Source organism: Oncorhynchus masou, chromosome 17 (assembly GCF_036934945.1).
Source record: "Oncorhynchus masou masou isolate Uvic2021 chromosome 17, UVic_Omas_1.1, whole genome shotgun sequence".
NCBI lineage: Eukaryota > Metazoa > Chordata > Actinopteri > Salmoniformes > Salmonidae > Oncorhynchus > Oncorhynchus masou.
Window position 1 is genome coordinate 12,675,675 of NC_088228.1, and position 21,944 is coordinate 12,697,618.

At 42.7% G+C, this 21,944-nt stretch overlaps 1 protein-coding gene across 9 annotated transcripts in view; it reads right to left on the reverse strand.

The window, feature by feature from the left end:
- The window catches only part of LOC135558504 (CMP-N-acetylneuraminate-beta-1,4-galactoside alpha-2,3-sialyltransferase-like), a 110,546-nt gene that overhangs the window by 31,124 nt on the left and 57,478 nt on the right, over nucleotides 1–21,944 (reverse strand). For 8 of the 9 annotated variants that reach the window (XR_010458366.1, XM_064992350.1, XM_064992352.1 and 5 more), the window contains 7 exons: nucleotides 17,124–17,177; nucleotides 16,596–16,643; nucleotides 14,659–14,701; nucleotides 12,063–12,155; nucleotides 7,205–7,299; nucleotides 2,733–2,796; nucleotides 937–1,032 (listed from right to left, as the gene is read on the reverse strand). Coding sequence is in view for 8 of the 9 variants with exons in the window: in XM_064992350.1 (XP_064848422.1) it covers nucleotides 937–1,032; nucleotides 2,733–2,796; nucleotides 7,205–7,299; nucleotides 12,063–12,155; nucleotides 14,659–14,701; nucleotides 16,596–16,643; nucleotides 17,124–17,177 (493 nt within the window). In the remaining variant the exon portion in view is untranslated. The remainder of the gene's footprint in view (nucleotides 1–936; nucleotides 1,033–2,732; nucleotides 2,797–7,204; nucleotides 7,300–12,062; nucleotides 12,156–14,658; nucleotides 14,702–16,595; nucleotides 16,644–17,123; nucleotides 17,178–21,944) is intronic. The other variant, XM_064992353.1, reaches the window with a different exon arrangement.

Sequence of the window (21,944 nt, forward strand, 5' to 3'; positions counted from 1 at the left end):
TTGCCAATCAAAACAATAAATGGTCATTTAGCTTCTTTCTGATACTGGGCTTGCCAACAAATGCCCAGTATCCTTCATGGTGTACTGATAAAACAGTAGGTTTACACTCATGTCAATCTAAGCCCTAACCTAAGTCAATCAACATTAACAAGCTTCAGAGTTCAGGAGGAATCGACAATAAGCAGGATGTAATCACATCAAATTCAGTGTTTTTGGAATTTTAACGTTTGTGCTTTTCTTATAACGAATTTCTGTCTTCTACTCATGCGCTGATCTAATAACCAATTTCTGTGTTCACGCAAGTGACTGACTGAACGAATCCTCACTCGTCAGTATCTGCAATTTGTCAGTACTTGTTTTGAGAACGAAAGATCTCAGTTTCAAGGTCTTAGCTTAAAGAGAAGAAGCCTTGAGGTTTTGGTCTGTCACATGTTATGAATCAGTATTAGTTGGTCACAAGAATGAAACAAAATGGTAATGATTAATTAAGCTAAATCACAAATATAACTTGTATTATGTACAGCAGTCTTGTCCAGATCATCATGGCATAAGACAACTGCTGGGACTGCCCAAGCAGAGCTCCTGATTGATTGGGGCGGCAGGTAGCCTAGTGGTTAGAACATTGGGCCAGTAAACGAAAGGTTGCTGGATCGAATCCCTGAGCTGACAAGGTAAAAATGTGTTGTTCTGGCCCTGAACAAGGCAGTTAGCCCACTGTTCCCCGGTAGGCAGTCATTTGTTCTTAACTACTTGCCTAGTTAAAAAGATTAAATAAATAGACGTGTGGTGCTGTGGTTGGAACCTCTCCAGCGTGCTGACAAACAATGATTGGTTTACACTTCGAGTGTCCCTGTGTAAGAATTTCAACAAGGACTTCATATTTTTCTTTATCCCTGGAACTGGCATCGCGTTGCCCTTACATTAGTAAAGACTCACCTCACCACAATGTCGTAATCATCGATTCGGGAGCCCAGAGACTTATTAGCCAGGATACCACCATTGCCCACGATAATGCATCTTTTACAAATTAAACTGGAAGAGAAGAATGTCTGGCCAGTTAGAATGTTTGAAAAGAGAAAGAATGTGTGTAAGTGCTAGAATGTACAGTTGAAGTCAGAAGTTTACACACTTAGGTTCGAGTCATTAAAACTCATTTTTCAACCACTCCACAAATTTCTTGTTAACAAACTATCGTTTTGGCAAGTCGGTTGGGACATCTACTTTGTGCATGACACAAGTGATTTTTCAAACAATTGTTTACAGACAGATTGTTTCACTTATAATTCCCTGTATCACAATCTCAGTGGGTCAGAAGTTTACATACACTAAGTTGACTGTGCCTTTAAACAACTTGGAAAATTCCAGAAAATTATGTCATGGCTTAAAAAGCTTCTGATAGGCTAATTGACATCATTTGAGTCAATTGGAGGTGTACCTGTGGATGTATTTCAAGGCCTACCTTCAAACTCAGTGCCTCATTGCTTGACATCATGGGAAATTCAAAAGAAATCAGCAAAGACCTCAGGGGGAAAAAAATGTACCCCTCCACAAATCTGGGAGCAATTTCCAAACGCCTGAAGGTACCACGTTCGTCTGTACAAACAATAGTATGCAAGTAAACACCATGGGACCACGCAGCCGCCATACCGCTCAGGAAGGAGACGCGTTCTGTCTCCTAGAGATGAACGTACTTCGGTGCAAAAGTGCAAATAATCCCAGAACAACAGCAAAGGACCTTCTGAAGATGCTACGGAAGAAACAGGTACAAAAGTATCTACATCCACAGTAAAACGAGTCCTATAAATCGACATAACCTGAAAGGCTGCTCAGCAAGGAAGAAGCCAATGCTCAAAAACCGCCATAAAAAAAGCCAGACTACGGTTTGCAACTGCACATGGGGACAAAAATAGAACTGTTTGGCCATAATGACCATCGTTATTTTTGGAGGAAAAAGGGGGGTGCTGGCAAGCCGAAGAACACCATCCCAACCGTGAAGCACAGGGGTGGCAGCATCATGTTGTGGGGGTGCTTTGCTGCAGGAGGGACTGGTGCGCTTCACAAAATAGATGGCATCATGAGGTAGGAAAATTATGTGGATATATTGAAGCAACATCACAAGACATCAGTCAGGAAGTTAAAGATTGGTCGCAAATGGGTCTTCCAAATGGACAATGACCCCCAGCATATGTCCAAAGTTGTGGCAAAATGGCTTAAGGACAACAAAGTAGAGTTATTGGACAGGCCATCACAAAGCCCTGACCTCAATCCTATAGAACATTTGTGGGCAGAACTGAAAAAGCATGTGCAAGCAAGGAGGCTGACAAACCTGACTCAGTTACACCAGCTGTCAGGAGGAATGGGCCAAAATTCACCCAACTTATTGTGGGAAGCTTGTGGAAGGCTACCCGAAATGTTTGACCCAAGTTAAACAATTTAAAGGCAATGCTACCAAATTGAGCGTATGTAAACTTCTGACCCACTGGGAATGTGATGAAAGAAATAAAAGCTGAAATAAATCACTCTACTATTATTCTGACATTTCACATTCTTAAAATAAAGTGGTGATCCTATCTGACCTAAGACAGGGAATGTTTACTAGGATTAAATGTCAGGAATGGTGAAAAACTGAGTTTAAATGTATTTGGCTAAGGAGTACGGCTGAGGTGTAAACTTCCAACTTCAACACTTTGCGTTTGTGTGCGAGAGTTTTACTTCGTTCCTGTGGTAATTACCTGTCGACGTCTTGACCCAGCCCATAGTTCTTTGTGGCAGTTAGAATAATGTCTATGATTGTTTCTGAAAAAAAGAAGAAAAGAGTTTAGATATCAACTACAATGAATTATTATTGCTAGTTCACAAACAAAAATAATAATGAAAAGGATTAATAGCTCCTCTTCAATAAATAACTGTCGAGAGCTTCAACTCCCAGAAAATGCTGTAGCAGGCTAGGTGGTCCTTGGGAGAGTTGGAGGTCTGGAGAAGAGAACATCCCCCACATTTATTCAATTACAGATAAGGATAAGCCACAGGCCAGGTGACTAACGTTGTAAAAGACATATATCAGAAGTCTTACGTTGTAAGACATATTGGTCTTCGCCCCCACAGCCCACTAGCACCTCTTGGCTCTTTGCTTCTCATATTAGTCATAGATCTACCATGGCCAGATTATTGGGAGATCTACACTACTGTAGAACACCTAATCATTCAAGGTTGTGTCTTAATTTTTTACTATTTTCTACATTGTAGAATAATAGTAAACACATCAAAACTATAAAATAACATATAGAATCATGTAGTAACTAAAAAGTGTTAAACAAATCAAAATACATTTGATATATTTGAGATTCTTCAAAGTAGCCATTCTTTGACTTGATGACAGCTTTGCACACTCTTGGCATTGTCTCAGCCAGCTTCATGAGCTATGATAAACCTGGCTCTCATGAGGACCGCCTCCAACTCAATCATCAAGTTTGCACACGGCACAACAGTAGTAGGCTTGATAAGCAACGATGGCGAGACAGTTTACAGGGAGGAGGTGAGGGATTTGGGAGTGTGGTGCCTGGAAAATAACCGCTAACTCAACATCAACAAAACAAAGGAGATCATCATGGACTTCAGGAAACAGCAGAGGGTGCACCCCCCTATATACAGGACTGCAGTGGAGAAGGTGGAAAACTTCAAGTTTCGTACACATCACTGACAAACTGAAATGGACCATCCACCACCCACAGTGTGGTGAAGAAGGCGCAACAGAGCCTCTTCAACCTCAGGAGGCTAAAGAAATGTGAGTATCACCGAAAACCCTTTACAGATGCACAATTGAAAGCACCCTGTCTCAAGGCTATCAGACTGTTACACAGCCATCACTAGCACATTAGAGACAGCCTATAGGCATAGACCAGAGATCACTGGCCACTGTAAGGAATGGAACACTAGTCACTTTAATAATGTTTACATATCTGGCATTACTCATGTCATATGTATATACAGTATTCTATACTATTCTACGTTATCTTAACCACTTAATGTTTACATATCTGGCATTACTCATCAAGGCAAAGGGTGGCTATTTGAAGAATCTCAAATGTATTTTGATTTGTTTAACACTTTGTTACTACATGATTCCATGTGTTATTTTATAGTGTTGATGTCTTCACTATTATTCTACAATGTAGAAAATAGTAAAAATAAAAACTCTTGAATGAGTAGGTGTTTTAAAACTTTATACTGGTAGTGTATATCTTTTGTCCAAAAAAATCATATTTGAAAGTATCACTCATGACCGAAAGTATGTGAAGACCTGCTCGTTAAACAGAGCATTCCAAAATCATGGGCATTAATATGGAGTGGATCCCCCATTTGCTGCTGTAACAGCCTCCACTCGATGTTGGAACATTGCTGCGGGGACATGCTTCCATTCAACCACAAGAGCATTAATGAGGTCGGCACGTGTCTCATTCGGCGTTCCAATTCATCACAAAGGTGTCCGGTGGGGATGAAGTCATTGTTCTGTGCAGGCCAGTCAAGTTCTTCAACACTGATCTTAAACTATTTCTGTATGGACCTCACTTTGTGCACGGGGGCATTGCCATGCTGAAACAGGAAAGGGCTGTCCCCAAACTGTTGCCATAAAGTTGGAAGCACAGAATTGTCTAGAATATCATTGTATGCTGTTGCATTAAGATTTCCCTTCACTGGAACTAAGGGGCCTAGCCTGAACCATGAAAAACATCCCCAGACCATTATTCCTCCACTACCAAACTTTACAATTGGCACTATGCATTGGGGCAGGTAGCATTCTCCTGGCATCTGCCAAACCGTTGGACTGCCAGATGGTGAAGCATGATTCATCACTCCAGAGAACAATGGAGGCAAGCTGTACGCCACTCCAGCCGACGATTAGCATTGAGCATAGGCTTGTGTGCGGCTGCTCTGCCATGGAAACCTATTTCATGAAGTTCCAGTGTTGCAACCGAGAAGAGATGATTTTTAAATGCTGTGCACTTCAACACTCGGTGGTCCTGTCTGCGAGGCTGCGTGGCCTACCACTTGGTGGCTGAGCTGTTGTTGCTCCTAGACGTTTAAATTTCACAATAACAGCACTTACATTTGACCGGGGCAGCTCTAGCGGGGCAGAAATTTGACGAACTGACTTGTTAGAAAGGTGGCATCCTATGACAAATCTGGCATTACTTTCAACATGACAGTGCCAAGTTGAAAGTAACTGAGCTCTTCAGCAAGGCCATTCTACTGCTAACGTTTGTCTATGAGATTGCATGGCTGTCTGCTCGATTTTATACACCCGTCAGCAACGGTTGTGGCTGAAATAGCCGAATCCACTCATTTGAAAGGGTGTCCACATACTTTTGTATATATAGTGTATAATCACATTTAAGCATCTACATGGGTCTCTTGCAAGAGTAATGCAGCAGGCTTACAGCTTTATCCCTCTAATGATTAAAAAGCAGAAAAAGAGCAGCGGCCCATTGTTTGGACAAGGTGTCGATGTCCGGCATCAAGCATCACCTCGGGTAGCAAAAACAGAGGACCAGACCACACCCGACTTGAGGGGGTGCGAAATCGCAGAAGGGAAGTTTTCTTCCAGGGGGAAGACATGACGGCTAATTGTTATTAGCGACTAGGATAAACACTTCAGCCAAGTATGTCTGGGCAGCAGCGCAGACAAATAACCATCGCCTTGGCGTACACGGTTCTGCCGATGAAAATCTTCAGCTGAAATATGGAAGAGGGACTGGAGGTCTCTGATAATTATGCTACAGCATGCAGCTATAGAGCAGAGTAGACAAAAGGTAAAGGGAAACACCGGAGACTGGTCAGTCTAACATTAATACATCGTCAATGCTTATGAATCACTTGGGATTGGCAAAGAGCATAATTGTATACAGGTCAGAAATATCTCAACTTTATCAAACTTTCTATTCTAGGTGCATTGTGGTCTGGTCAGTTGGTATAGGCCAGCGGCCCCTGGCCCGGTGATTGGGAAACCCTGGTCTAGGCAATCCAAAAGCTTAGCTCCGATGCACATGGGGATATCCTTGGTTTGTCTATATGACAGTCAGAGGCTTAGACATAACTAGCTAAAGTCAAGGGGTACAAAAAGGAGAATAATTCAAATGGACTTGGGTGACTCTGTAGCAATAATTGAGCTATTCCCTTTATGTAACTAAATTGATACTTAAAATGTATAGAAATAAAAACCAGCGTGTGAGAGTGGGCAGAGGGCCCTTGCCAGAGCACATAGGTAACATTCAGTGTACCTTTACGCTCACTTCGTTCATAAGTATTGGAAAATATGCGAGAGGATGCACAGGCCACACCCCTTTTACCTCATCTTCCCAATTCGGATGTGCTGAAGTTTGATTCATGAAATGCATAGATTCTTGTCAGTCTTTTGGCAGTCAGTGAGCTACCTCACCCCATATTGAGACATGACTACTTCACAGTCAAGGAAAGAACGGCAGGTTGCCCAGCGGTTAAGAGTGTCGGGCAAGAAACCGGAAGGATGTTGGTTCGAATCCCCGAGCCAACTAGCTGAAACATCTGTCAATGTGCCCTAGAGCAAGGCACTTAACCCTAATTGCTCCTGTAAGTCACACTGGATAAGAGCGTCTGATAACATAATCATTTAAGTAGCTTCATAGTTTAATGCATTTCGCCATTCATTCAGAATGGGTGTTGAAGTTGGAAAATGCCATAGAAGTTTGTAGAAGTTCAGAGAAACTGAAAAGTGCTGTCTCGCTATCCAGATGTTGCCATAGCAAGAAATGTCCTGTAGTATTCATGCATCCCATTCTCACCCTCTATCCTGCCCCCCACCCCAGGTAATGGCACGGTCAGAGGCAGTGTGTAGAGACATCAGAGAGCATGACAGGAGCAGAATTAGACCAAGTATGCCAGGAGGGCTGTTCTGCCAGCTCTATCACCAAGAGTAAAGATGTGCTAACTGACACGTGGTGATAAGGATGGTAGAGCCCTGGCACCCTCTTCTCTTTAGCTTACCTATCCAGCTCAAACCACCATCCATACACAGTTCCAAAACCACAATGACAAGTTAATGACACATCCATTGACAATGAGATACATGGATGGGGGCATAGTGATTTAAAGGAGAAATTAGGGTTAAGTGCCTTGCTCAAGGGGGCATAATCCAATTTGTGCACATTAGACACGCAATGTGTCTTACCTTGTGTTTTGAATCCAAATGGAGGTAAGTAACTGCTGACTTTGGCCAGACGCTTGAAGTTCCGGTCGAGAAACATGGGAGCTGGCTTCATGAACCTGTGAGAACAGCAGAGAGAAGAACGGGAGAGATGATATTTTAGAGGATTTGTCTGTTCAACCATGTGCAGGTCCAGGAGGACTAAAGTTAAACAAAATAGGCCTACTTTTGTGTTGTGTTGACTTAGTTGCACCCTCTCATTTCCAGATGCATAGTTCAAAAGCCAGCCAAACCCTTGTCTTATTCCAGATAACGTGCCGTGAGAGGTCCACCACAGATAACGTGCCGTGCGAGGTCCACCACAGATAACGTGCCGTGAGAGGTCCACCACAGATAACGTGCCGTGAGAGGTCCACCACAGATAACGTCCACCACAGATAACGTGCCGTGAGAGGTCCACCACAGATAACGTGCCGTGAGGTCCACCACATAACGTGTCCCACCACAGATAACGTGCCACCACAGATAACGTGCCGTGAGAGGTCCACCACAGATAACGTGCCGTGGGAGGTCCACCACAGATAACGTGCCGCGGGAGATCCACCACAGATAACGTGCCGTGTTAATCAAGTTAGATTGACACTCGTCAATGAGCAACGGAGTTAACCTGAACGCCCATGCAGGGGTGAGTGAGTGAGGGATCAAGCAGAGAACATGTGTCTGGGGGTACACCACAATGTCTCGCAGGACACTAGTTTTTTTCTAAAAGCGTTTCTTCTCTCGATCTCCCTGAGAAGGAAGTGGCCCCCACTCATCTCTGCCGTGACCCCTAGGGCTCTGGTGTGAATGTCCTGCCAGGCGTTAAAGACACTGGACCGTAAGAGGAGACGCTTGTTCCACTCATCAATCTAACAACGTCATCCCACTTTTCCGCTTCGCCCCGTTCCCCAAACCAATCCTGCGCACACAGAGCAAAACGGTCTGGCTCAAGGGAGAAAAAGACATAACACAGGGGAGAAAGAGAACAAGCCTCCTGCATGTACCCTCATTGACAAAGTTTTTTTCCCAGGAAAAGGTCTAAATCATTCTTGACGCATAGTTTGGGTATACGTGTCCTGACGATGTATTGATGTCAGTGTTTCTGTCCCAGATGATTTGGGGCCTGGCTGTTTCGAGGAAGGGGCCATTTTACTCAAGAGGGTAGTGTTGATTGGTAATCTGTGCAGAAACAGTTGGCGCACTAGAAAAGTATTCCGACACCAACCTAGTTAGTTACAGGTATACAGACTGGGGTTTGATGTACAGAAACGAAGCAAACAACAAAAATCATCCTTTGAAGATTTTAAAACATTTTTAGACTCCAGGAAAAATGTGCCATGACATTACAAACCCACTTCGCCTGCCCTCGGAGGCTTCAAATAAAAATTGCGTTTGGCATACTTGAAGAAGCTGTGACTGTTAAGGGTACACGGCACACTTAAGCATTTCCACCCCCGGCCCCTGGCTGTGACGACCCCCCTTTGATAAAGCCCTCCTCTCAAATCAGAAGTAGCCACTTCCCCCGGTCAGGCCCCTCGGACCTGGGCTGTACGTGCTGCTTCTGGAAGTGTGGCCGGACGATGGATGGCTGTTTTTATGACCTGCTGTCTCGCTGGGGAGAGCACAGGGGTTGTCGTTTAACAAGCCTGCAGCTCCAATGCTCCACTTTTACAGCTTGCAGTGAAGGTTTTCACAACAAGCTTGCAGACTGCATTTAAACAGAGGGGGATAACAAGGACATTACTGGTCCTAGGATGGTTCATGTCAGACACTATTCTTACGGAGAAATTATTTGTATGATTAGTAGCTATTTTTTTTTTAAGTGAGTGTGGTAAAATGTTGACTACATTTTGGTGATTCTAGTCAGAAAATGTTGTATGAAATGCAATATTAATTACATGATAAACCCATTTGAAGTACTTACCTTCCTCATAATGAACAATTAATTTGGCCTCACATGAAAACTTAACGCTCCACAAGAGATCCTAATTATATGTCTATACAACACCGGTAGCTTCTCAGTTTAAACTGACAATATCAAGTCATTCTCTACAACTCACAGGTCCGGGGTGCAAACCACAACATGTCCTCCACATCTGAAGAAAGAACTCAGTGGCTTAACTAACCCCTAGTGGGGCTGTGTTTACAGCCATGGGCCATTTTAACCAACCTCTAGTTATGGCTGCCCACAGTTTACAGTTTAGTAATTTAGCAAACACTCTTATCCCAGGCAATTTACAGGAGCAATTACGGTTAAGTGCCTTGCTCAAGAGCACATTGACATATTTGTCACCTAGTCTGCTAGGGGATTTGAACCCGCACCATTTAGTTTTCTGCCCCACTGATCTTAACCGCTAGGCTACCTGCTGCCAGTTAAGTGTGACAAGTCAAGCGGAAGATGGCCATCTTAGCCAAACCAAAGGAATCAGAGTCCGCTATCAGATTACCAGACCTCACTTCCTACTAAGCGTGTCTGAAATCAATGACCAAACATGTTTAAGAAGAGCCACTTTTCAACTTCCCAAAATGTGACACTTCCCCCAAACTCCTTAATTGCACTTGAGGCACAAGTTGTACCAGTGTCAGAAGGGAGAAATAAGAAAAAGTCAGTCATGTCTGACTCTCCATCTCTCTCGATCTCTCTCCTCACATCACCTGACAGAGGTAGACTCTTGCCAAAACAAACCGCAATTCATCAACATGTGGCTACAGGGGCCCAGCCGCGGTATAAATAACTGGGACAGTCAAGAGTCTCCTCGTCCATGGACAGACAGGGATCTGGTCTGCTTGTCTTAAAGAGAGGGCTCCCAAAACGTGAGGCCAGGGCACATTGTGCTCATTTCCTCTCACTGGGGGCCATATTTTCATAACCGCGCCGCTCAAGTTCACCGCCAACACTTGATTTAGGGCTCCAATACAAACAGTTTGGCGTGAGGGGAGGTGTTGAAAATGTTGTATTCCGTGGGGCAGGGCCTTTTGGAAGAGAACAAACAAGGAGGATGGAGGGGGTGGGGTCTCACTTCAGGAGGTTGAGGGGGTGGGGTTTATCTGGTCAAGTTAACAACTGTCAGTGTATATACTTTGTTTCTACTACAGATTAAATAATTCATGTGAAATTCAGTTTGCCAAGAAGAAAAAGTAGGCAACGTTTTTACATGAATCATCAACTTATTTGGTCATGAGAGAGTGAGACCAAAAAATGGATTGAGATGTGGCATAGATGACTGGCATCCCCAGCTCTGTATGCAAGTGGCCTGACAGGGAAGCAAAGTGGCCAAGAAGAGGTAGCCATTTGCTTATTTAGAATCTGTGGTTGCACATGTCATGCATGAACGAACCAGACATTTAGCTTTTTCACACATGGCACTCAAACTCTAACAGGACATCGAACAGACACACAACTTTGTCACTATAAGTCATTAATTGCACTAACTGAATAGTGTTACTGATGTGAATGTGGTAATAATCAATGCTGTCCCAGCGGAGGCTGTTCGTAGGGAACTTTGAACCAACACGTGTGGCTGATTAGAGGAAGTCGTTGGGAGACATTGTTAACACATCGCCTCGTAGTTGGCCTGAAAACCGCACGGCTTCTTCTTTAACGACAGCTGGAATTTAGCAGCGCCACAACGTAGCTCGCCCAAAGTTAGTAATCCTATCTGACTCCAGAGAAAAGGCCGAAGACTATTTGTGTAACATACCATGATGACCCCTTTTTGGTTTCTGTATGAGAGTCATAGTTAACCATACAAATATGTCGTTTCAGAAAGAATAAGAAACACAAAATACAAGAAATATCCTGTCATTGCTGGTCTTCTTCGTTATTCAAAACTGTCTAACTCAATTGAAGCATTCTGTGCAACCACTAGCTGTCTTTTTGAAGACTATGTATGCATCATCACAGCATCATCGTACATTATGTTAAGATGGAGTCGCCATCTTCCACATTTAGGGGCAGCTGAGGAAAAATGCCCCGGGCCATTGTTCTGCTATGTTCAACATGCCCCTTTACTAGCCAGACCTGCTAAGCACTCGAGACAATGACCCATGGCTGGAGAGGAGACGGTTTTGGGATGGCATCAAAGGCCCAGTGACATCATGGAGGGCCGTTGAGTGTTCCGTGAAGGAAGATCTGATGAGTCATGCCCTCCTGGACAGGAAGTCATTGCCCCTCAGACAAAAGGCTAATTTCTGGCATCCATTTCAAATGGGGTAGGACAGGGCTACGCTCTCCCAACAGAGATGCTTTTGTGTTCGGAAAGCTGACGAGGACATGGCATAGTGCAAGGTTCCTCAGCTGGCAGCCCGATTCGATTTGTCCCCGAGTATTCCCACGCATAATAGAGAGATATCTGTGATCGTATACAAATATAAGCAAGGCCTGAAATTACATTTTAGTCAAATATTATATCTATTTGGGCTTCTTGCGGTCAATTTGCAGTCTACAAATGATTTGTAATTATGTTCCAGCCCCCTGAGCATCTGCCCATGGCTGAATGTAGTTGATCCTGGTATAGTGTGTGTAGTGAGGATATAAATTAATGACTAAAAAGATTGTGTGGGAATGTGGGGGATTTTATTCCTGAGTTGATCCCCGTGGGCCATGCTGGCTGGAGTAATGTCATAACGTCTCTAGGGGTGCATCTCAATAGCTTAGAGTTGCTGCCTCTCCTGAACTCCTTTCCTTCAATGGCACTAAACTGATATAAAACATTTGGCTTCACCTGACCAGTTTTTTTTTCAGCAGTGCAAAGTACAAAGGAATAGTGACAAGGAGAGGAATCCTTTTAAGATTCAACATGCACCCAAGGACTCTATTCAAACCCCGGAGAGAGTTTCTCACTTTGGATAGATGGCAGTCATCTTGGCAGCTGCGTAGCCTGGCTTGCACACTCCTTCGCTGAGGTTGCCATACTTGTACGCCAATTCTGCTGACCTGCGAATGTCACCAAGAGGGAAGGACAAAAGGTTATTAGATGAGACTGAGAACAACATGACCAGATAACACTGCACTTCCACACAATCCAATTTAGACAAAGATCTCCCAGGAAGAAATAACTAAAAATAGTTTGAGATGATGTGGAGAGGAGAAAATAAAATCAACATGTTCCCTTTAGCCCATCCCATGCCTGTCCTATCCTATTTAGAGGTAATGTAGGACGAGAGAGGTCATGTTCTAACACTCCATCCAGCAGCCCATTTTACCACCTCCTCATTACTATCATGCTCATGAATTAACCGCTATATGGCACGTGACTAGTTCAAATAAACAGGGGGGGCTGCACTATGGGAGGCCTATCCGTCACACGTAGGGAGTGTTGATGAGATGGGGGCATTGCAGGGTGAAGGGGGTGCGTGCCCATGGACAGGCTACAGCTGGATTGGACTGGAGTCTCTTTGCTAACGGGCCATCTTTGCTAGGTCAGAGGAAGTGATCAGTTGGTGACCACTGCTGTAGGCAGTTGTAATAGTAGGTCCAGATGATGAGAACCAGCATTTAAACCCTCTCCTGAAGTTGTGCCTACAGAGAGTGTCTTCAGAAAGGATTCACATCCCTTTACTTTTTCCATTTTGTTGTGTTACAGCCTGAATTTAAAATAGATTAAATGTTGATGCTTTATCACTGGCCTACACACAATTCCCCATAATGTCAAAGTCGAATTATGTTTTTAGAATTTTTACAAATTAATTAAAAATGAAAAGCTGAAATGTCTTGAGCCAATAAGTATTCAACCCTTTTGTTATGGCAAGACTAAATAAAGTTCAGGAGTAAAAATGTTGTTAAGTCACATAATAAGTTGCATGGAGTCATTGTGTGTAATAGTGTTTAACATGATTTTTGAATGACTACCTCATCTCTGTACCCAACACATACAATTATATGTAAGGTCCGTCAGTCGAGCAGTGAATTTCAAACACATGATCAACCACAAAGACCAGGGAGGTTTCCAATGCCACCTATTGGTAAAAATAAAAAGCTGACATTGAATATCTTATTGAGCATGGTGAAGTTATTAATTACACTTTGAATGTTGTATCAATAAACCCAGTCACTACAAAGACACAGGCTTCCTTCCGAAGTCAGTTGCCAGAGAGGAAGGAAACCGCTCAGGGATTTCACAATGAGGTCAATGGTGACTTTAAAATAGTTAGAGTTTAATGGCTGTGATAGGAGAAAACGGAGGATGGATCAACAACATTGTAGATACTCCACAATACAAACCTAATTGACAGAGAGGGGAAAGGAGGAAGTCTGTACAGAATTTAAAAAAATCCAAAACATGCATCCTGTTTGAAACAAGGCATTAAATTAATACAGCAAAAATAATGGCAAAGCAATTAGCACTTTGTATTCTGAGCAAAAAGTTGTTTGTGGCAAATCTAATACAACACATTGTTACTCTCCATATTTCAAGCATAGTGGTGGCTGCATCATGTTATGGGTATGATTGTAATGGACTGGGGAATTTCAGGATAAAAATAAAACGGAATGGAGCTAAGCACGGGCAAAATCCCAGAGAAAAACCTGGTTCTCTCTGCTTTCCACCAGACACTGGGAGATGAATTCACCTTTCAGCAGGACAATAACCTAAAACACCAGGCTAAATCTACACTGGAATTGCTTACCAAAAAAAGACAGTAAATGTTCCTGAGTGGCCGAGTTACGGTTTACATAAATCTATGGCAAGACCTGAATTTGTGGTCTGGCAATGATCAACGACCAGATCGACAGGGCTTGAAGAGTTTTGAAAATAATAAATGGGCGGCAGGTAGCCTAGTGGTTAGAGCGTTGGGACAGTAACCAAAAGGTTGCTAGATCAAATCCCCAAGCTGACAAGGTAAAAATCTGTCGTTCTGCCCCTGAATAATGTTTTTTTTTTTTTTTTTTTTTTGCACAATCCAGGTGCAGATAGCCCTTAGAAACTTACCCAGAAAGACTCACAGCTGTAATCGGTCTACAAAGTATTGACTAATGTAAATTTGAATACTCATGGTGGAGGGGTGATGAGAATTTAAGTTTACAGTGGGAGCATCAACACACAGACATGCCAACAAAATACAATTACTCAAGTTTGCATAGAAGCCATACCAACACCTATTTATCTAAACACACATCGACATTTATTAGTCATATAGGGATTGATGAGTGGTTATAACAATTGGACCCAGCATTCAAATTCAAATTAATTATGTTTATTTGAATTGACTAGCGATGCAAATGAGATTAATAGGCCACAATCCTAATATTCAGGCAACTAGTTCCAGTTCAGTTTCTGATTTGTTAAAACTGAATTTATCCCATTAAGATCAGACAACTAGCATATGCATCTGCTAAATTAGCATATTTAGCATCTGCTACAACTATCAATTGGAGATGAAAGATGTTTCCCTTTGGGTTTAAAATGACATTTTACTTTACAAAATGTAATTTTACTTACAACTTTGCATCCAGCTTCAGCAGAAAGCCCTGCTTATCATACACTATAAAGAAAGAGACAGAAAAGGGGTAAGAAAACTGAAATGAACAAACAGGATTCAAAATGGCTTGTGAACCAAGACTCATCCCATTGAGGAAGACAGAGTGATCATCCATCCTCATCCTGAACATAGTCAACTACCAGCGTCGTAGCCATAGTTGTATGTCTCTCGCCAAGTAAACAGCCTGTGGATTTTCATAAAGAAAAGCAACCAAAGTAACACACTCTGTTGAAAGCAGGTTAGAGATCTTTGCAGCCGGTCAAACAAGCGGGGGTTAGGGAAAGCCAAGAACATTCCGCCGTGTCTCAAGTCCAAATGATAAGTTAAAAACAGCAGTTGTGGTTCACCTATGGAGGAGGACCGTGTGGGGTCGGTCCATAGGTGCCGTTTCAAGCCTCATCGGCATTTAGGCTTTTTTAGTAGCAAAGGGGAAAGAAGCGAAAGCCTAACATCTTTAAAAAGATCTACCTGCTTTTTTCTGCTTGGACAAGAGAAAGTGGTTAACAGCTTAGTAAAGTGTCCTTCAACAGGGAAATCAATTCCACAAGACAGTTATTTCAATTCCACTTCAGTCCGTTTGTGTACACATGTATCCATCATTGTGACCTGGATGTGTTTCGGCATGACGCCAATAGACTACGAGGCATGCTGACTTAGTTCATATTTCATTCTATGAAAGTGTTAGGTCAACACAATGCCCCAGGTCTCTGGAACCTACTACTACTGAACTATTTCCATGGATCTGTGAAACACAGTGAACACGCGTTACTAGTGAATCTCTACTAGCTACTACAGCCTGCAATTATCCAGACCGTCACCATTACTCATAACTGAACAGCATCTTCTGATGAAGCCAGTAAATACTGCATATCTGTGACACATGTAAGGACAGCAATTACATAAATGACCCCTCATCAAAATAACACAATAAGCAAAGGGGAGAAAGGGAAGCAGTTCTCAGCGCTCCTGTGGTTTTGCACTGTGCCTTCAGAGGGATGCTAGAGGAGAGAAGAGGAGGAGGCTGCCTTGAAAGATGGGCCATGGGTTTTAATGCAACAGTGTGTGTGTATCATGTGTGTGGAAGGAAGCGCGTCGTAGCCGGAGCTGAGCAGAGGAAGCAGCAGGACCCTGCATGTATCATAAACCTCGGCCACTGAAACCACCGAGTACCAGACACCCTTTAGACTCTTTGTCACTGCTTAACCTTTAACTTGATGCTCCTTTTTAAAAGGCTGATATAGAGCTGCTGTTCTATGCTCAACAACAGAGGGAGCTGTTGCATCATTCAATGGAGTGACATGAATGATTCAGCTGTGCTTTATTTGCTCCATTCACATTGGGATGATCAAACCAACCGAAACCCCACGGACACCAGTGCCGTCTGGTGTCTGTGACTGGGATGTGTGTGTGGTTGTTGACTTGGTTCAAAAGGTTGAAGAGAAACAGAGTCAGAAATGAGTGTGACTGGCAAATGTCTCACCATGACAATGGGACACATTTCAAAAACAGTTTGGGAGTTTGTCCAGTAGCCCTTTCCAGGGAAAGGGAGCCAAGCATGTGACCTTAGGAAAATCAGTGGTCAGCGACACAGCCTTGCAGGGAGTCCGGCCAGGCACCATGTCCCACCCTGTAGCACTTGCCATCTGTCAAAGATCCGATTTACTGATAGTTTCATCATAAATTACACCTTTAACCTTTGAAAACATAACTTGTAATTGGGATGATGTCGACCGCAGAGAAGCTCTCTCTGCAAAAAACAAAATAGTGTTGGATTATCTTTGTGAGAAGCATGAACATCTTCTAGATGAGGAACCCCCCAACCTGGCCAGTGGGGTGTGATGTGTTCCAGGAGGAACATGGAGCTGTATTATTAAAGAGGGAGGGGGAAGGTTTGTACCTGAGCCTACTATTTGTCCCACGGTGAGAGCAACGTCCGCTTCCAACTCTGAAACACAAAAAGGGTCAGTTAGGCCCGGTCCGGTGGGGTTAACCACAGCAACCAGTGTCCGCAGCCCGATTGGTTCAGGCAGGAAATGTGCACAAGACACAAATCCCTAATACCACAGAGGCCAATGAGGAAGAGGTTAGTGACGTTAGTAGCCCAAGGTTCCATTAAAAACCACGAGTCTGGATCCCCCAAATCAAGATGCCTACCCACTGTGCTGGTAATCATCTACGAAATGCACATTTACGATTATTTTAGTATTTGTGGTTGTGGTTTCTGAAAGGTACCAGCAAAGACCACAGTACATGAGTGAATGAGTAAATTCTGGTCAGAAAACAAGAGGAGAGGATCAAATGCAAGGTTTTTGTTGTTAGTGGGAAGTTGTGGAAAGTTGTTATTCCAAAGTGAGCCCCTAAGCAGCCCGGTTGCACCACTTTCCCACCACCACTCAATGTAAAGGGGGCTCGCGCCTCAGTCTACCTGTGGTGCTTTGACCTTTAGACGGGACTATGAGAGTGGACTCCGAATCAATCTCTGCAAACAGAAGGGTTAGAGAGGACGTCAGATGAGACAGAATGTCCGCTCAGCAACTGAGACGCTGGACAGGAAGAATAGGCCTGGGAGTCAGGTAGAGCAGACAAGGACAAACCAGCACAAACAGACAGTCAGATAGAAAACTCAATAACAGAGACGCATCTTATTGACCATATTGTTTCTTTGCCAAACAAAGTATTTTCAAGACAGAGGCGGCTACTCCTACAACCTATTAGACTTTTAGACAGGTTGAACCGGCCCATTACAGAATGCTGGACTCATAAATGCAACTGTTGCCCATCGGGCGGGTAAGGCACTGCAGACCCACCCTGACCTGTGAATCCCCCTACTCCGTTCACGAATGTTGTTTGTTATCTTTACCAGTTGGCAACAGATCCACATTTCCTTTACATTTGTCTTTTTAATTTGTATTTCAAAGAGAGAACTCTTGCATAACGAAAGCTCAAGTTCAAACAGAACCATCCCAGGTCTTCAAAAGCAACAAAATGTTCCTCAATCAAAATAAGCAGAGGACAGCTGTCGTGTTCTTTTATCTAACTGCTGATGATTAAACCCAACCAACAGGCCTCTGCTGAACAATGAGAAGGAAGACATACTGCAGTCTGTGTGAACATGAAAGCAGAGCAGGGGGCAAAGGGATTCTAGGCCGGCAAACACTGGGTTGTTTGGTACCATCCTTTTATTTAAGTGGAGACTGCACTAAAACTGCCATTTTAACAAACTTTAAAAAACTATCCCTCAGTGGTGCAACAAGTCGGTGTTAACACAAATACTCAATTAGGAAGTTATCTAATTGTATAGCCTAGCGTGCTTGCTGCCTTGCCCAAATTAAAACCTAAGTCATGGGTAAGGCATCATCACAGGAGCCAGTCTACCACAAGAGAGTGATGCACCAAACATTTTGAAATCTTTTGGCGGGCCACATAAGTCCAAACAGTGTAAAAAAATATATATCTATCCACTACATAACCAAAAGTATATGGACACCTGTTTGTCAAACATTCATTCCAAAATCATGGGCATTAATATGGAGTTTGTACACACTTCAGCACTCGGCGGTCCCATTCTGTGAGCTTGTGTAGCTTACCACTTCACGGCTAAGCGGTTGTTGTTCCTAGACATTTCCACTTCACAATAACAGCACTTACAGTTGACCGTGGCAGCTCTAGCAAGGCAGACATTTAACAAACAGACTTGTTGGAAAGGTGTCATCCTATGACGGTGCCACGTTGAAATTCACGGAGCCCTGTGGAGAATGCACGGCTGTGTGCTCGATTTTATAGCAGAATCAACTAATTTGAAGGGGTGTCTACATACTTGTGTATATAGTGTATATTATTGTATTATTTATTTTTTTACATTTTTCAGAATGGAAAATTCTCTTGTCAACTTAAAACGATTAAAACCAGATAAAGGGAGTAGAAACATAATGGACCAATATAGTTGGTCTTATAAATAAATACATCTACAAAATAAAAGCTAAACAGTCAGGAAGAATTGAAAATTCCCAAAACAATTCAGCAATATTGATTTTGTTACTATGTTTGAGCATAAGAACACAGCATTAGCCATGGCAAAATGCATAGAATTGCAGGAAATTAGCTTAACTGCAAAATTCTCTCACTTTTATTGAAAAATGTGAATTGCACAATGTTGGCTTAAAAACGCAAAAATGTCTCTATACCACCAAGATGGGGGCCTCTACAATTTAGCCGCACCGACCACGCCCATTACCTCGCCATGGCCGTCGAATCCCCTCATGTCTTGCGGCCAAAGTGGCCATTGTGCCCTTGGGCTGAATATAGGAATTATAATTCCCTTCTCCCAGCTGCCTACTCCAAAGCACCTCTCACTCACATGGCTCTCTCAGATATCTAAAACTTATTAGCCAATGTACTTCAACCACGTCCTTCTCATAGTCAGTCATCACAGGTCTGACGGAGGCTACTAGTGGAGACAGACGGGGACGCGACTGTGCGCGTCCTTATCAAGTTCCGAGGTACATATTGAAGAACTGTCCACGTTTACTTTGTCGGCCAACAAGATCAGTATTGAACAGCAAAATAACTAGCCTGTGTCAATCTACTATCCCCATAGTACAAAAGTTTACCCATTCTATTAGTCAGCTTGTCGTTCTGTGTGAGAAATAAAAAAATAAAAAAGACTGTCTCTGGCACAGTTGTGGGACAACAGATCAAGTTAATACAACCACTTTCAAAAATAACTTTTAAAAGCAATGAGGCTGAAGCAACAGATCAGAACTTTAAGCTTAAAATATGAATAAATTAACTAATTTCTTAACGTAATAAGAGCAACAATGATCACATGGCAGTAGTCTAGAAGCGCAAATGTTTCAAAATATAAAGGGAAAATACCATTCTCCAAAGCACAAATGCGAGCAGTTTCATATGACAGTGATTCAAATATCCTTTAGAAGTGTTTAAACAACTAGCAATGGTTGTTAATATGACAGACTCAAATATCATTGGGAAGTGTTTAAACAGGGAAGATGTAAATTATACAACTAGCATGGGATGTTAATGACAGGGATTGTGTCGTTGGAAAGAAAGTTGAGAACATGAGATAAATACTGGTTTCAATGGCGGAAGAGGTTATGAAATAATCCACTTAACATTCCTATGGTCGGAACACGGTAAGACATGCCTCAAAATTACCCTCCAAAAACGTCCAGGTTAAAAAATTACATTTATGGTTCAAAAGTTTTAAAATCTTGACTGCCTCCGCTCAGATTGAGATATCTATATCTATCTGACAGACTGTCAAACATGACTGCCGTTTAGACTATATACACAGTGCTTTCAGGAAGTATGCATACCCCTTGACTTATTCCACTTTGTTGTGTTACAATCTTAATTCAAAAAATTTAAATCTCACCCATGTGTACACAATAACCCATAATGACAAAGTGAAAACACACATCTATATATAAACTCAAAAAAGAAAAGTCCTCACTGTCAACTGTGTTAGTTTTCAGCAAACTTAACATGTGTAAATATTTCTATGAACATAAGAATCAACAACTGAGCCACAGGTCTATGGAACTTGTTCAGTTTATGTCTAACAGAAATAGAATAATGTGTCCCTGAACAAAGAGGGGGGGTCAAAATCAAAAGTAACAGTCAGTATCTGGTGTGGCCACCAGCTGCATTAAGTATTGCAGTGCATCTCTTTTGAACATTTGATATCATCTTGGTAAGCAACTTTAATGTATATTTGGCCTTGTGTTTTAGGATATTGTCCTTCTGAAAGGTGAATGCTAAATGACTAAAATGGAGAAAAAAAGAGCCAGACACTCTTATTAAAAGCATCTTATAGTAGTGAGTGCATACATTGTGATACTTTTGTACTGGTCCCCCATGGGAATCGAACAACACTGGCTTTGCAAGCGCCTTGCTCTATCAACTGAGCCACACGGGACTACAGCGCCTGTTGGAAAGCAGGCAACTAAGTTCTCTCAGATTTTGCCAGTGCTTAGCTCTATTTCTTTTCTTTGTATCCTAAAGAAACTCCCTGGGCCTTGCCGATGACAAGCATACCCATAACATGATGCAACTACCACGATGCTTGAAAATATGAAAAGTGCTACTCAGTGATTTGATGTGTTGGATTTGCCCCAAACACTTTGTTTTCATGACATAGTTCATTTCTTTGGCACATTCTTTGCAGTTTTACTATAGTTCCTTATTGTCAACAAGATGCATGTTTCAGAATATTTGTATTCTATACAGACTTCCTTCTTTTCACTCCGTCAACTAGGTTAGTATTGTGGAGTAACTACAATGTTGATCCATCCTCAATATAATATTTTTATTTAACCTTTAACTAGGCAAGTCAGTTAAGAACAAATTCTTATTTACAATGATGTCCTACCCTGGCCAAACCCGGACCAATTGTGAGCCGCCCTATGGGACTCCCAATCACGGCTTATTGTGATACGGCCTGGATTCAAACCAGGGTGTCTCAGTGCTAGAGGCGTCACTGCAGATGAAGTGCCTTAGTACACAAGTGGTGCAGCGGTCTATCACAGCCATTAAACTATGTAACCATTTTAAAATGTCACCATTGGCCTCATGGTGAAATCCCTGAGCGGTTTTCTTCCTCTCCGGCAACATTTTTTTCAGTTTTCAAATCAATTTAATTTACTATTTTGGTTAAAGGCCTTGGTGACCTAGCAGATGGCCTTGGTGCCCTGGCAGGTTGGACACCTATTGAAGGGCTAATGGCCTTCCCCCTAAAATCCCAAGCCTGTCCACCACCTAAACCCCTTATTGATCCAGAGAACCCTGCACAGGTGTGGCCTTTCACAGTTGACACCCTCATGTGATGTACCAGCAGACAGAAACAGTGGGTGTCCACTTTCAGTCACACCTGCATGACAGTGATGAGGATAGCAGGCAGCAAGGTAGTAAGCAGCAGCTCGGAGAAGAACACGTCGAGCGGTCCTCTCCATTTCTCTCTAGCAACAGCTCCTCTACAATGCTAACTAGACCAACATCATACAAAAATTAGTGAAAATGTTCTCTCACTTCATATCACACCCTCAATCTGTTTCCTGTCACTACATTACTTAGTCTGTGGTGGAGGACTACTTACAGTTAGGTGGTGGGCCGTAGCAAGCCATCTGCTTTAGTTATCAAGATGATCTATCTCTGTCGATGGAGGAGCAGGTGTAGATTTATTTATTCTGAACACATTTCTGTTTGTTGGCAATGACAATTCATGCAA